Source organism: Epinephelus moara, chromosome 2 (genome assembly GCF_006386435.1).
Source record: "Epinephelus moara isolate mb chromosome 2, YSFRI_EMoa_1.0, whole genome shotgun sequence".
NCBI classification, from domain to species: domain Eukaryota; kingdom Metazoa; phylum Chordata; class Actinopteri; order Perciformes; family Serranidae; genus Epinephelus; species Epinephelus moara.
Genome location: NC_065507.1, coordinates 2,048,327 through 2,062,947, shown reverse-complemented (window position 1 = coordinate 2,062,947; position 14,621 = coordinate 2,048,327). Strand labels below are relative to the sequence as shown.

At 40.2% G+C, this 14,621-nt stretch overlaps 1 protein-coding gene across 1 annotated transcript in view; it reads left to right on the top strand.

The window, feature by feature from the left end:
- The first annotated feature begins 390 nt into the window (after positions 1–390).
- Positions 391–14,621, top strand: part of wdfy1 (WD repeat and FYVE domain containing 1) — a 24,999-nt gene continuing 10,768 nt past the window's right edge. The window contains exons 1-6 of the mRNA XM_050065770.1: positions 391–593; positions 4,671–4,738; positions 4,912–4,985; positions 5,189–5,243; positions 9,563–9,713; positions 9,813–9,925. Coding sequence (XP_049921727.1) covers positions 457–593; positions 4,671–4,738; positions 4,912–4,985; positions 5,189–5,243; positions 9,563–9,713; positions 9,813–9,925 — 598 coding nt within the window. The 5' untranslated portion in view covers positions 391–456. The remainder of the gene's footprint in view (positions 594–4,670; positions 4,739–4,911; positions 4,986–5,188; positions 5,244–9,562; positions 9,714–9,812; positions 9,926–14,621) is intronic.

The window sequence follows — 14,621 nt, the reverse complement described above, 5'->3', positions numbered from 1 at the left end:
AAGCAAATTATTATTTACTTAATTGAATATTTTTTCAAATATACAGTTCATTCATTCATTCATTCATTTCCGTAACCGCTTATCCTTTCCATTGGACCCTGGACAGGTCACCAGACTATCACAGGGCCAAATATACATTTAATTTAAGTTTATTAGTTAAGTTCATGGGGAATAGGCATTTGAATTTTGTTATAGATTATAATAGTGACTATTTTACTCAAATAAGAGAAAAGAAAAGGAAAAAGAAAATCATGATGGTCTATATTTTCTCTATATTTACGCCCCTGATTGAGAATAAAGTCAGGGTATTACGGTATCTGGTGAAACTGCTCGTGCCCCAGTCTTGCGGTGATTACGGTAATCCTGACAGCGGCTCCGGGTGTCAGCTGATCCTCCTTCACTGGCGAGTGAGGAGGAAAATCAGCTGAAGGAAAACACTGCTGGATACTTCAAACCATGGCTGCGGAGATCCACTCGAGGCCCCAAACCGCCAGACCGATCCTTCTCAACAAGATCGAGGGCCACACAGACGCTGTCAATGCGGCCGTTTTAATACCAAAAGAAGATGGAGTGATCACGGTCAGCGAGGACAGGTGAGTTTCACCAAGCAGGCTAACGGTAACGTTAGCCTATCGGCAGTAGCTAGCGGGCTCGGTCTATTTGCTGGTTAATACAATCATAATTCCCGGTACCCTGGATGAAAACGGACAGAGGAACAGAGGAAACAACAGGTTTTCTCTCCCAGTATAAAAATATTGGTTGTGATATTCCATATGGAGCCGGTGTGTTAGCAAAGGAGGGTGTGTGAGGGGTAAAAATCCATGAAGAGTAAAACGTTCCCATAATATAACCGCGATCAAACAACCGACCGTAATATATATATATATATATATGTATACGGTAATATTAAAATAGATTTTTATTTTATAAAACTGGGCTCTATGGTTCAACATTTGTCCACGCAGTAGTATTACAATGAGTTGGGCTGTATTGACGTAGCTAGTTAGCTAGCTAGCTACTTCTCATAGTAAACAACGCACTTTCCGAAAAAATGTTGCTACCTTCAGGGGCTCCTCGTAATCTATAGAGGTTTAATTCTTTTAACGAAACGGACCTTGCAGAAAAGATATTAATTGACCCATTGTGGTTTGGTTTTATGAGAACAACGATAACTAAGGGTGCCCTATTAAGTTGTTTATTTTTCTTGTTTACTTGTTGCTTTATAGGGACTGACATCTAAGTTACGCATGATTTAATACGCCCCTGAACATCACATCTTGACAATCTGGGTGCAACAGAAAATGCTTTTGGAGTAATAAACAACATAAAGTAAATACCATGTTTTCAACCAAACTTGAAGGCAGCAGATAAACTATTTGATAGCTCTCTTCACTTCACTCTCTGTGGCAGCAGCAGGGGCGTAAATACACACAGTGCGGGCAGGGTGGGGTCTTGGGGTACTTTGTGCCCCCCCCCCGAGTATAAATCCCAAGTCAAGTGGAGCACGTACGCACATAGCCTAGGCCATTGTGAGCATTTATACTTGTGTCGTTGTCTGTCTGTGTCACTCTGCAAGTCTGCAGTCACACCTCCAAACCAGTGGTTGGTAATGGGGTTTCTGTGAAGTGCTGTAAAGTTGAGTTGATTCAAAACACACATTAAACACACAGTGACACTAAACACACATTAAACACACATTAAACATGGCTTAATAGAGACCGTTTCAAACCCAAGTACACAGATCAGCTCACTATAACTCGCAGCATTCACAGACAAACACTTGTCTTTATCTGGACACATTTTCCCCACAAATACAACATGCTAACGTTATTAGCACAAGCCTATGGCATTTTACATTGTAAAAATTAGCCTAACGATGAGCATAGATTTCCCCTGCTCATATGAAGCCAGGATAAATCACACACAAGACTTAAAATGCTATTTTCTGGAGGCTTTATTGTCTTCACAATTAATTGTTTCTTATCTGTGAAATTAAAGCAAATAAAAGCTTTGTTTCCACTGAGGGAAATGGTTTCAGCTTACAGAAACAGACAGGAGCTCAGCGTCGCTGTGATGTGTGGTTACATTTCTGGGGAGGGGCACGTCAGGCTACGGCGTACAGTATGGCGACAATTTGACGCAGAAGTATAAATCCCGCTTGAGGCCTCCAATAATATGTTGGGTGGAGAATGGGCCTTCATGAGCGACTGCCAACATGGAAATATACCTATGTTCAGAGAAGAACTCTCATTGAATTAAATACAGTGTCGTTTGCTTTATATGCCCTTGAAAAAGTCAAACCAGTCTACATCATGATTTTTTCTTTATTTTCTGTAAAATAGTCAACAGCATCTATAACAAATATATATATGCTTATTCAAAATAAACTATATAAAAGTATTATAAGTTTTCAATTAATAATTTCTTATTTTCTGTATTATTTTTTGTCATACAGATGTTCAGTGATGATTGTTGGGTAATATGTATGTTGATGTTATCAGTGTCAAGTCTCATGATCTCTGATCATGTGACAAGACAACATGTGTACAAGCGTGCACTGGGGACCGTCACAGCTACCTTACATCACTGGGCGTTAGCCAGATAATCAAAGATGTGAAGGTGTAAGCATGGTCACATCTGTCTTTCACATTAGGGCTGTCATGCTTGGTTACAAGTGTGAAGAAGCAACATCCTCATTTATAGATAAAGGAACTTGAAGGCTGTGAAGAAATGAGATGCAGTTTCCATCACACATGTAACCGACTTGATATTCAATAGGGAAGTTGCAGGGTGATAATGTAGCAGTCTTACATTCAGGTTCCTGCATGAAACAGCTGCTGGTTTTGATATTGTGTGTGTGTGTGTGTGTGTGTGTGTGTGTGTGTGTGTGTGTGTGTGTGTGTGTGTGTGTGTGTTGCATAGCAAACATTTTACTGGAACAGAAGTAAAACCTTCAGCCTGATTTCTTAAAATGGTTGACAGTAGGGATGCACCGAAATGAAAATTTGTGGCCGAAGCCGAATAATATTAAACGCTTGGCCNGTTACTGCCAGAAAGAGAGAAATGTGAACGGCTCGTTTCTCCTCTGACACGTCACATACCTGTGTGCCGCCACGGCTCGGCTGTTCAGGTACCTTTGGGCAGTCATGACGCCAAGAAGAGGATATTATTGGAACTGACTTCTCTGTCGCCGGTAACGTTAAGCTGATGGCCGCTGTATTTGACAGGAATACATACTGTCTGTTTTTAGTCACAAATGCGAGTGCCGTGACGGGCAGATCGCCACACTGCCAACATTTTATTCCGCCCGTCACGACACGCCGTTTGATTGCGTTATCAAAACACGCAGCTATTATTCGGCCTTGCTTTTAACTTATTCCACCGAATAACGAACGTGTGGTTTTTTTTTGCAATATTTGGCCGAATATATTCGGTTACCGAATATTCGGTGCATTCCTAGTTGACAGTATCTTTTTTTAAACTTGTATGCAGCAAAGGGTTGTGGATTGAACTTGAACTCACGACCACTGCTGCAAGGACACAGCCTTTGTTCATGGAGCGTCGGCTCTACCAGATGAGCTGGACGCCCCCCATAACAGTAGCTCATTTTAAATGCACTTGAACTGAAAAGTTAAAGGAACACTTCACCAACTAAATGACCATTTGTGTATCAGTAAGTCATGCTGTGTTACCTTAAAGTCGTGAAGAAAATCTTTTTTCTTACATGCATCCATGGAAGACTGTAAACATATGGATTTATTGATGGATTTGGGACCATGTCTAACAACAGCAAAACCATTTAAAAACATCTGTTACAAACTGTCACACAGCTTGTGCGGTACAATCCAAATCTCATTTATCTAGTTGTGTGCTCAGTACTTCCCAAATACAGGCATTTTTGTTATAAAACCATAGTATTGAAGTCTGGCTTTGAAGAAAGTATCGTTAAGTTTCACTTTCAGTTCAGTTTTGAATAGTAAGGTTTTAGCTTCAGTGCATTTGGGAAGTACTGAGCCTATGACTGGATAAATGAAACTTGATAAGTCTGCACAATTGGCATACAAATGGTCATTTTGTGTGGTTAACATGGTTTTCAAAAACACAACAGAATGCTACATTTGATCTTTGCAAAGTTTTTTTACATATTATTTTTAGAGAGGGGTGCTGAAATGTGCACCATATAAGTGTTAAAATGTATCAAAGCACAGCAGAGTTTAAGGTTTAATCATCAACAGTAACATTAATGCAGCTTGTGTTCATGGCTTTGGTGTCTTTGGATAATACTAAAAAAACAATCTGCCAAGAATAATTTTCACCAGCTGAAGTTTTTCAGACACACAGTTAATATAGTAGATTCGTCACCCTGCCCCTGCCAGTGCTGTTTTGTGAAAAGAATCAAGCATTGTGTGTAAAGAGATTTAGGGCTGGTTTCCCAGATGAGGATTAAGCCCAGTGCCAAATAAGGGTCTCTCTCCAGTCGATATTTCCATCATGTATACTGAAAATTCTCTGTTTCATATTAAGTATATATTTAACTGCAGGATAGGTCCTGTAAACAGCAAGTAAAATATTATTATTAATCGACCTAATAAGATAACACAGACCACAGAATGGCCATTGAGAAGACATTGGAAATTGCATTGAATGTGTTGTTTTCCATTTTCCCTCAGAACCATCCGAGTTTGGCTGAAAAGAGACAGCGGTCAGTACTGGCCGAGCATCTACCACACAGTGTCCTGTAAGTAAGACTGCACTGCTTCATTTAGAAGAAGAACTGCAAATATGTGTGTGTTTACATGATTGACTGTGTTAGGAAAAAAGGAATACAGCAATACAGTGCACGTCTCTCCACAACATGGCGTGTGTGTAGGGACTTCCCTGCTCGTGGCTAATGTATACTTTCTCTCTTAGCTCCGTGCTCCTGCATGTCGTACCACCATGACAGCAGACGCATCTTCATAGGCCAAGACAATGGAGCTGTTGTGGTGAGTGAAGCTAACTCAAATGGCTTCATGCTCTTGGATCACTCTTTAGTTTGTTCAAGTAGTCTAGTCTAAAAAAATAACCTACATGTCTGGTTTAAATAGACCACAATTTCAATATTTGGACTCCTCTACATGCCTGCAGGGCCAGGACAGTTATTTGATTTGAAACTTGTTTCTTTTTTGTGTGTTTGCTCACCTTCTAGGAGTTTCTTATCTCTGAAGACTTCAACAAGATGAACCATGTAAAAACATATCCAGGTGAGATATCAGATGACGAGATATGATCAGCTTGCTGTCTTTGGTTTAATTGTACTCAATATTTGATGATCCAGGGGCTTTGGTCGGTTTAACAGTTGATTGATTTGCGGGATGACGCTATAAACTAATTGTCTTGACTGTTGTGTTCAATAAAAAATCCCCAAACAAAAATTCCCCAAATAAACAGGCCTTTACAAAACAAAGTTCAGATCAGTGGGGTAGTAAATGATTTCATCATCAACAATAAACTAAGATTAACCAAACACACAGCAGTCAAAGACTTTAACCCTGTGGCATCTTCCACGCCTTCCTTACACAGTGCACCTGCCTTTAGTTGAAGGTTCCTGAGACACCAGGTCAGGTGATGCATTAAAGTGACTCAGAAAATAGTAGGGAACTAGAATGACTTGCTAGAAATGACTCTCACACATTTGTTCTGTGTACTGGACTCAAAATCACAACTGAAATTTCAAATATTTAATAAAAGCAGAGTATTAGCAAGATCTAGCGCAGCTGACAAAACTGCTTTCATGTTATAAACCCTTCATTTTATCCTCTGTCTTGTATTCATTACTGCATCAAATCAGACAGATGTGTGTGCGCTTAAGAAACTAAAGAAATTCACTAATCATGCTTCTGGCTTTCAGTCTTTGTTGTTCCTTCCGTTTGTTGGCACATCACTGTGTTTCTTATCGTGTCATTGCAGACAACTCTTGATCAGCCGAACAGTGTGAATCAGCAGCAGGACTGTGGCCACAACACAATGTTGATTAGATTTAATTCAGGGGCCTGTGGTCGATATGAGCCGACTCTAGTAAACATCCTCATTGTCTTTTCTTGGCTGCATAGCGCTAGCACACTGGCACTGTTTGAGTGTTTAGAAAGGAGGTGTGCGTGTACAGAAGTGGTGACACTGATGTGCTGTGGGAATTTGAAAATAGAGTTGAATCTTAAAGACAACGATATATTTTTATGTTTTCACTCTGCAGCGATGATACTGGCTCGTTGATCATTGAGTTGATATATCGATCCAGATAGATGTATTGTTACACAACAGCCCAGGCAGGCACTCATTTATATTCAATACTAGAGCTGAAGCACAAACTGATTGGTCCATTAACAGAAAAGTAGTCTTCTCAAATGAGATGATTGGCTGCTTTTTTCATCATTGCAGAGTGAGAATCTTTGGGTTTTGGACATTGGGTCTAAAGCCTCCTCCAGACTTAAGTGCACACTTCACTGTGCAACATGGATCTGATAAACTTGGGTACAACATCATGTTTGATGTCTGCAGACTGTAGGATGACAGCGCCTACTGAATCACAGGCTACGATGTATGTTAGCTTCCCATTCTGAGTGTGTAAGGATGCTGCACAGGTTATTACTTCTCCAACTGTGAAGCACAACGTAGAGTTCCATGCTTCATCCTTCTTATCTTTACGCGATCATGGTCAGAGCTGGAGGACACATCATACAGGCAAGGCTTCTGCTGCCACAACTCCACAAGGTTTTCCTCTTTGCTGGAATCCCACACATTTCTTTTAGCGTGTTTTGCGTCCATGGCGAGCTGCTATCTGTCTATGTGTTTGGGTTTAGCGCTGATCAGTGTGTCACTTCATGCTGCATTTCTATTGGTTGGTTAGTAGGCGTAGGTGGTAACAGTAGACACACAGTGAGATGGTCATCCCAAATTTCTGACACTGTCAGATTTTATCCCAGGCTGTCTTTGATCACAGACCGTGTCAACGTCCATCCTTAAACCTCTCTGACTGTGTGATGCAGGACCACTGTTTTAGAGTCACGACCAAAGATATCACCACGTTTCCCTTATGTTGGTCATCGTTTGTCGTGGACAACCCAAACTGGCACACTGTTTATTGGGTTTAACAGAACAAGACCTCTGAAAATGTCAGTTGTGATGTGCTTTTTTCACAGTTTTTCAAGCATTTTAAAGACTAAAAAATTAATAAAGGAAACAATCTGCAGATGAAAATAATTGTCAGTTGCAGCCCTGGTCATAATCTTTGTTTGCATCAACACAGTTGCTGTGACTGCATCAGCAGCCTCTCAGCCTCCTCACTGGAGGATCATATGGAACTAATGGGCAGCCTGTTGCTGGTAAAACATCACGTCAGCGTCGCCACTGGAATGCTCCATCTGGTTTCCACCACTTGTAGCAAAATCAAGCAGCGGAGCCTGAACAGCAAAAACATGAGTCACTATCAGATCAAACAGGCCTCAGGATGTTTCTGTGCACTTCAAAGTCAGACAGGGCTTAACATCTTCATTTGCCTTTTGGCAGTCAGTGTTTCTTTCTTCAGAGCTGCAGACGAGGAAATATTGACCTTTCTTTTTTTAAGCAGCCCATTAGCCACTGCTTAAAAACAGCTTACATAGTATGTTCAGTCGGGTTGTAATTGATGTGACAGTGTGATGGAAAGGATTTTGGAAACTCCTCGATGTAGTTCAGATTAATTAAAAGCAAATGTGTTCAGCAGTGTTATGTGAACATGGTGACAGTGTTCTTTTGTTTAGTTGAGTTTATTTCAGTCATTTTCCAACTTGTAAAACACAAATATACTGCTAGACAGACAATACATAAACACTGAGTTAATGTTTTTTAGCATTATAAAAAACAAAACAGGACCCAAAGGTGTCAGCTAAAGCCTTAGCTTATTACACCTGCCCTTTTAACATTCATTGTTTTTGTCAGCTTCCTTAAAATATACAGAGCAATAAGAAACTGACGTAACTAAGTATATATACATTATATACGCCTGTTGTCTGCCCAAATATTCCACACACATTTAAAGTTGACTCTGGTGTTTATATTTCAGTTTTATATTTGTTAAACATCTTAAGATAAGACAAAAAGATAATAAACTTTATTATATAATCATAAAAAGTGCAATAAAAATCCTGTAGTATAAATAGTGCAAATAAAATACAGTAGTGCAAATTAAACTGTCACAAATAAAAACTTGAGTGCCAGTAGGAACGTATCAAGTATGCAACAGGTCAATAGTCACAATAGCAGCCCTTTGTGTTTAAATAATTTTTTTAATCTGTAGTGTGTATTGCACACTTTCATTTCTGTTTCTAACCCACTCCACAAATGTACTCCACATACTGAAACACATCTTTGTTCTGGTCTTTCTGTGAACATACAGTGTCCTCTCAGTTCATACTGACATTGTCTTATATGAAACAACCTCCGGACACAGTCTGGTAACATGCTGTTGTTTGCTTTGTACATCAGTGATGCTGCTTTAAGATCCACAAGTTCACTAAATGTGAGTGCCTGTGAATTTATGAATAATTTATGTGGCTAATCAGCTCTGTTTATGATTCTGATCGCTCTCTGCTGAAGCAAGTAAATCAGATTTGTAATTGTTTTATGTTTTTCCCCAAACCTCCACACAGCAAGTAAGTAAGAATGTCTGGATGCTAACAAGAAGAGTGTTCTGCACACTCTGCACAAAGGACCAAAATCATTGAACCAAGGACAGCTGCAGGTTACAGGAAACAAAGTAGTTAGTTAGATCTATTTAGGGAGTGTTTCACAAAAATGTGTCTTAAATGCTCGTTTCCAATTCCACGAGCAAAGAGTCTTTCAGGAAAAGGAGCACTCACAAAAGATTGTGATTGGTTTAAAGCAGTTGTTCCCAACTGGTCCAGCCACGAGATCCAGATCTCTCCTCAGTCATTAGATCAAGGTCCACACAGTTTAATGTATTGAGCGTCATACATGTGTTTGGCCATGTTGTCAAGCTAGTTTGCCGTCTCCTTTAGGTAGCTGTCAGTTGTCTCTATAGAAGAGCACTTCAAAATAAAAGCTCTGTCCCGGAAATTCGCTGTACTTCAAAATAAAGTGTGTTTTTTACAGACTTGACATTCAGAATGGACCTACGACCCACCAGTTGGGAACCACTGCTTTAAAGCAATACAAACAACCAGAAGCATTTTTCTCCCTTAGCACAAAATTATGATGGATTCAGCCAGACCTTCCTCCAGCACTGGCGCAGCACTAAAATGAAATGTGCAGAGAGGTCTGGCTGTACCAGACTACCTTAGATGTGATCCCCAGATGGGCCATTAAGACTGATGAGTGCAGATCGTTTGAAGGGATTCATCTGTCTTAGTCTGGATTACAGAGACACTTAGCAGACTCTCTGGTTGGATCAGCACATGGAAAGGGCAAATTAGTCTTATCCATGGCGGCTCGGATATAAAGCCCAATGAAACAGATGTGATCTTGTTTGATGTTCATCCACCATGGCTTGTGCATGTTTAATAATTAATGTGTGTGTGTTTTGCAGCCCACCAGAACCGTGTGTCAGATATGGTGTTCTCCCTGGAGAGCGAGTGGGTGGTGAGCACTGGCCACGACAAGAGTGTGAGCTGGATGTGCACCCAGAGCGGCAGCATGCTGGGGAGACACTACTTCACGGCCTGGGCCTCCTGCCTACAGTATCCTTCAATCACTCGCTGTGTGTGCAGTGTATTAAGAATATGAATCAGCTAAGTAGTGATATGTAGAGTCTGTTTCAGCCCTGACTGCCCACTCAGATACGATCATGAGACGCAGCATGCCTTTGTTGGCGATTACTCAGGACAGATCACGCTGCTGAAACTGGAGAAGCAGACGTACTCCACCATCACTACACTGAAGGGGCATGAAGGTAAAGACACACACTGCACACACACCTGCCTACACATAAAGAATCACATTTATCATTGGCACAGAACTGTTTTCTCCTAGCAAAGGTGAATCGCACAAAGCCTCAGAATAAATAGTTTGCTTCACATACTTCCACACACACACGCAGGCTCCTGATGCTGAAGCCAGATATGCAGATGTGGTCACGGTAAATAATAGATGACCCAGATTCCTCCACATAACTTCATCATGCAAGAAAATGAAAGAAATCCAATGTGATGACATATGCTCTGTGGATTCCTTACACAGTTTAACAGCTTTTAAACATGATTAAAAAACACTTATGTCATTTTAAGTGCCAAAAAAAGAAAGGGCCTGCATACATGAGGTCAAATAGAGCATTGAGCCACAAAAGCATTACAGGGTCTGACATTGACTTTCGAAGTGAGTAGAGCTCTGATAGCAGGATGTGAAACCACTTCTCCACAAGAAATCCCATCACTTGGTTTGGAGGATGATGACTGTGATGGAAAATGTTATTTCTCATTCGGCTTTGGAAATTCCCACATCTGCTTGTTTGAGTTGAGATCTGGCAGTTGTGTTGTTGTATTGTTATTCATGAAAACTCCCATGAAAATACAAGAGCTTCATCAAAGGATGAATGCGTTACTCAGATGGGATTCATGCTCAAGGGTTCAGTGTGCTTGTGGCTGAGCTAAGAAAATGTATCCCACAGCAAAAAATGAGCCCCAAGGGTGCTCTACTGTGTGAAACAAACACTTCCCTCTGTTCTTCTTTGGGCACTCATCACACATGTGCTCATGAGCTTGTTGAGAAGAGGGTGAGGATGACTCATCGGACTTGATGAAGATCTCTGTTTCATTTTTCCATCTCTTTATTCCTTTTTGTCAACATGGGTCAAGCTCTTGTACGTAAACATCAATACTGACATTACAAACCTTGAAACCCACCACTGAAACTTTTACTTTAAACTTTCACTTATCTGTTGGCATAATTTACTTTAACCTACATAAAGCCTGCCTCTGTACGGGACCACATATATTGTATACTGTAAATTTATACTTACCTGCAAATCTTGAATAAGAAAAAGATGATTTGTCCAAAAATGAGTCTTAAATTTGGTTAAAGTATTGAGAAAAGCTCTAAACAAAAAAGGCATTAAATTTAATATTCTTATACCGGTAGACACCCTGTTAGCAAAGACATATCATCTACAGGTCAGCCAGCTGGGACAGATATTGTAATTGTGCTCTTGCCTCTTGAAATATAGAAAATATAAAATAAATTTGGCCTAAGCAGTATATGCTTTTCATGCCTTCATACTTCCCTTCAATTCACTGGAGTATACAGTGTGTAACTGCAAGCGATAGAAGTCATTGTACCATGCAGCTTACGATTTTGGGTTGGGTGATTTGTTAAAATTTTCCAACCGGCCACTCTTAGCCTAGCAACCTGCGATAACGGATATATTCGTGCAGGTGTGTTTCGGCGCCCTCCTCGTAGTTTCAGCTGGGAGATGTATTCGAGCAGAAAGTTTGTCACATTCCACAAGTTAAAATGTCATAAAAGGAAATATTCCTGCACCTATTTACTTATTAAACAGAAAAATACAACCGTGCACTTCTGAATTCAAGTTCAAGTTTCTCTTTTCCACCGAACTAAGAGTAGCTTAGTTGCCATGTTAACTCATAAAACACTCTTCATTCAAACTCAGAAACAAAATAAAACTCAGCAGATTTGTCTCAGTCCGTCTTCCCACTGTTCCAACAATCACCAGCTCTGGTTTGGTTTGAATAAAGCCTTGATTCACTGAGTTATGTGTGAAAATATGCTCGCTGTACATGCTTTTTGTCCTGCTATCGTCCTGCTGTCACTGATCGGCTTTTTACTATTACTGTAACGTTACCCCCACCACTCACAGTAGCCATCTTTCTCAGCTGAGCTTCCTGTTGCACCATTAAAGAGTGACCTCTGGTGGCGCATGCTGTACACTACAATATATCCCCTCAATGCAGCATCTCCGTATCAGTTTGATAAAAGAGGAGCATCTGTATTTTTGAAGGTATTTAAAATCATGCCATCGGGATTTCTGTGAAACTTTGATAACGCCCAAGCCTAATACAAATCCTTCCACCAATTATATATTCTTTTTATTTCCTACTTCGCTCTTTGATCTCTGTTAGTGCTCATGATGATACATATTAATATGACTGATAATAATACACATTATTGGGTGTGGTGTGGAGTTCAAGCTGTGTACAAGCAGGAGTTCCTCCCAGATATTCAGTGGAAAATATGATGGATTAAATTTGGAAAAACAGAATGGAAAGGTCAGAGCTCACCTTAGTCTGTCATCAGAGTTTTTCTGTTTGCTCTCGGTGGAAGTGGTTCTTTTTTAATATATTTTCATGTTTAAATATTTGCCTTTCTTTTCTCTGATGACAGCTGATGGGAGCATGCCTTCAGCAGAGGATAGTGAAGTTATATTTAGTGTTTTGTTTGGTGCTTTTCACCACATTAGCTCCAAACAATGTCAATAATGTGGTTAGGAATACCGATCCCAGTGTGTGGTCTGGCTCCCTACAGTTGTTTATCATAGTGTGCTGTCTGTGGCTCTGTGAGAATGCTTTGTGTAAAAGGCAGAGTACCCTAAAAGGCTTTAAAAGCCTGTTCGATGACAAGTTTCCATGGTAGTATGGTGCACTGTGTGAATGTGGTGGCCCTGTGACTCATGTACAGTCACTTCCAGCCTAATCAGTCCACCACCACCTGCCGCAGGCTATTATTCATCATATGACTGGTCTCACTTCAAGAGCTTTATTGTCCCAGAGTCTCAGTGAGTGCTGAAGGTTTCAGTGGAAACATGGAAAGCATTAAGTTGTTGCAAGTTGACTTGTTCGGAAAATCTGTGAGTTAACAAAATCAGAAGTACAGTTACAGCATTTTAAAGGCATCAGCTGTTTGCTGTAACAACATAGCTGTGTGCTGTTGTTGGCCACGGACAGAGAACGAGAAGGCAGATGGTCCGTGCTGTGTAGTCGATCAGCTGAATACAACAGATTTCCTGCTGATTTAAAGCCAAAGGCCAAGAATAGACATGTAACTTTTAGTGATGCGCAATATGGATTTTTTCAGTCAATACCGATAATGGATAACCGATAATTACCTGTTTCTCATGGCTGATAACTGATACAATAACCGATCATTTCACATTTTTGCATTTTAAACAGAAGTGTATAGCCTGTACTTCTTGCACACCGGAGAGTGAGAAAGGCTGCCAGTATTAGGCTGTGAAAAAGAAGGGGTACTGTCAAATGGCCTACCCTCAATGCCCGGTCCCCATATTTCCCAGTGCTACAGATAAACATAGTAAATGTGAGGATGTGAAAGTAAAGTCAACTTTAATCAGTGTATGATTTAAGCAATATCTGTATCGTCACCTACATTTCTTTAAACACATCCAGGCACTGTCTCATCACCACATCAAAGCACCTCAGCACCATAATGTTGTCTTCCTCTGGAACAGTGAAACACCTCACGTTTTGCTCTCTAGTCAGCCTGCAGCAGTTGTTGTTCTTCTTCTCTATGTTTATTGGCCGCTGTCAAACCAACTTTAGAGGTACGTGTGCTCCCACACACTATGTTGGGGCGTGTAGATGCTGCCCTTGTTAAGTCAGTGAAAGCAGTTTGATTTTGTGTTATCTGCACTATTTATCGGCTATGATTTTGATTATCGGAATACCACATAATAGTAGAAACGTCCCGGTATCGAACAATAATTTATCAGTCCGATATGTATCTGTGCATTCCTAATAACCTTTGTCAGTTAAAAAAAGCTTTAAATGCTAATACTGTCACTCCTTAAACTGTTAGCAATGAAATCTTTCAGTGGCCACCTATATTCAGACCAGTGACAGCAGCCTTTGGTCTGTTTTTTATTTCTAATTATGTTTTTAAATATGCACCTTGTTTCAGGATTTTAATTTGGGATAGATTTTTTTTTGGGATATTCCTTATTGTTTCTCACATTTTTTCTGACTGGAACTTTTTAGAGTGTTTTTAAGGCACCTGAAAAGTTGGTGAGCAATGTTGGGGATGGCAGTCAGAATCAGAGGAAACAAGAAATTTGACTCACAGGTGTTTTCACACAGGAGCTGTTTGCCCGGGGCTAAAAAAGCATTAACACTGGCACAATCCTGACACAGCTGAAGTGGGCTAACCCTGACTTCGGCCAAGGGCTTAATGGCCCTGCTCTGGAGTAGGGTTAGCCCCAAGTCTGCAGGGTTATTCCCTGAAAATGAGCTTACCTTAGGATATCCTATTTATTGTCTGTGGAGCAGCTCTGGACTTTATACCTTATGACATCACAAGTTTAAACTTCTCTGGTTTTCAGCTTCAAGAGAGAGTGGGTAGTAGGGCTGTACCCAAATATTCGGATATTTGAATATTCGTTTCTATGGGTAGGTATTTGTTATGAAAATTTGGTATTCGATATTCATTTTTTTATTTACTTTTTTTTTTTTTTTTTACATATTTTTTGGTGCTAAATGTAGTCTTTTTGTTGTTGGTAAATGTAGGATATCAATAAAAATCTAAACTTTTAAATTGCATTGTTAAAAATATAGTATGGCCTACCAACGGAGCTTGTGTGCACGGCACGCTTGAGCGCATCCGTCTGAGGCTGTGGATCAATGCCA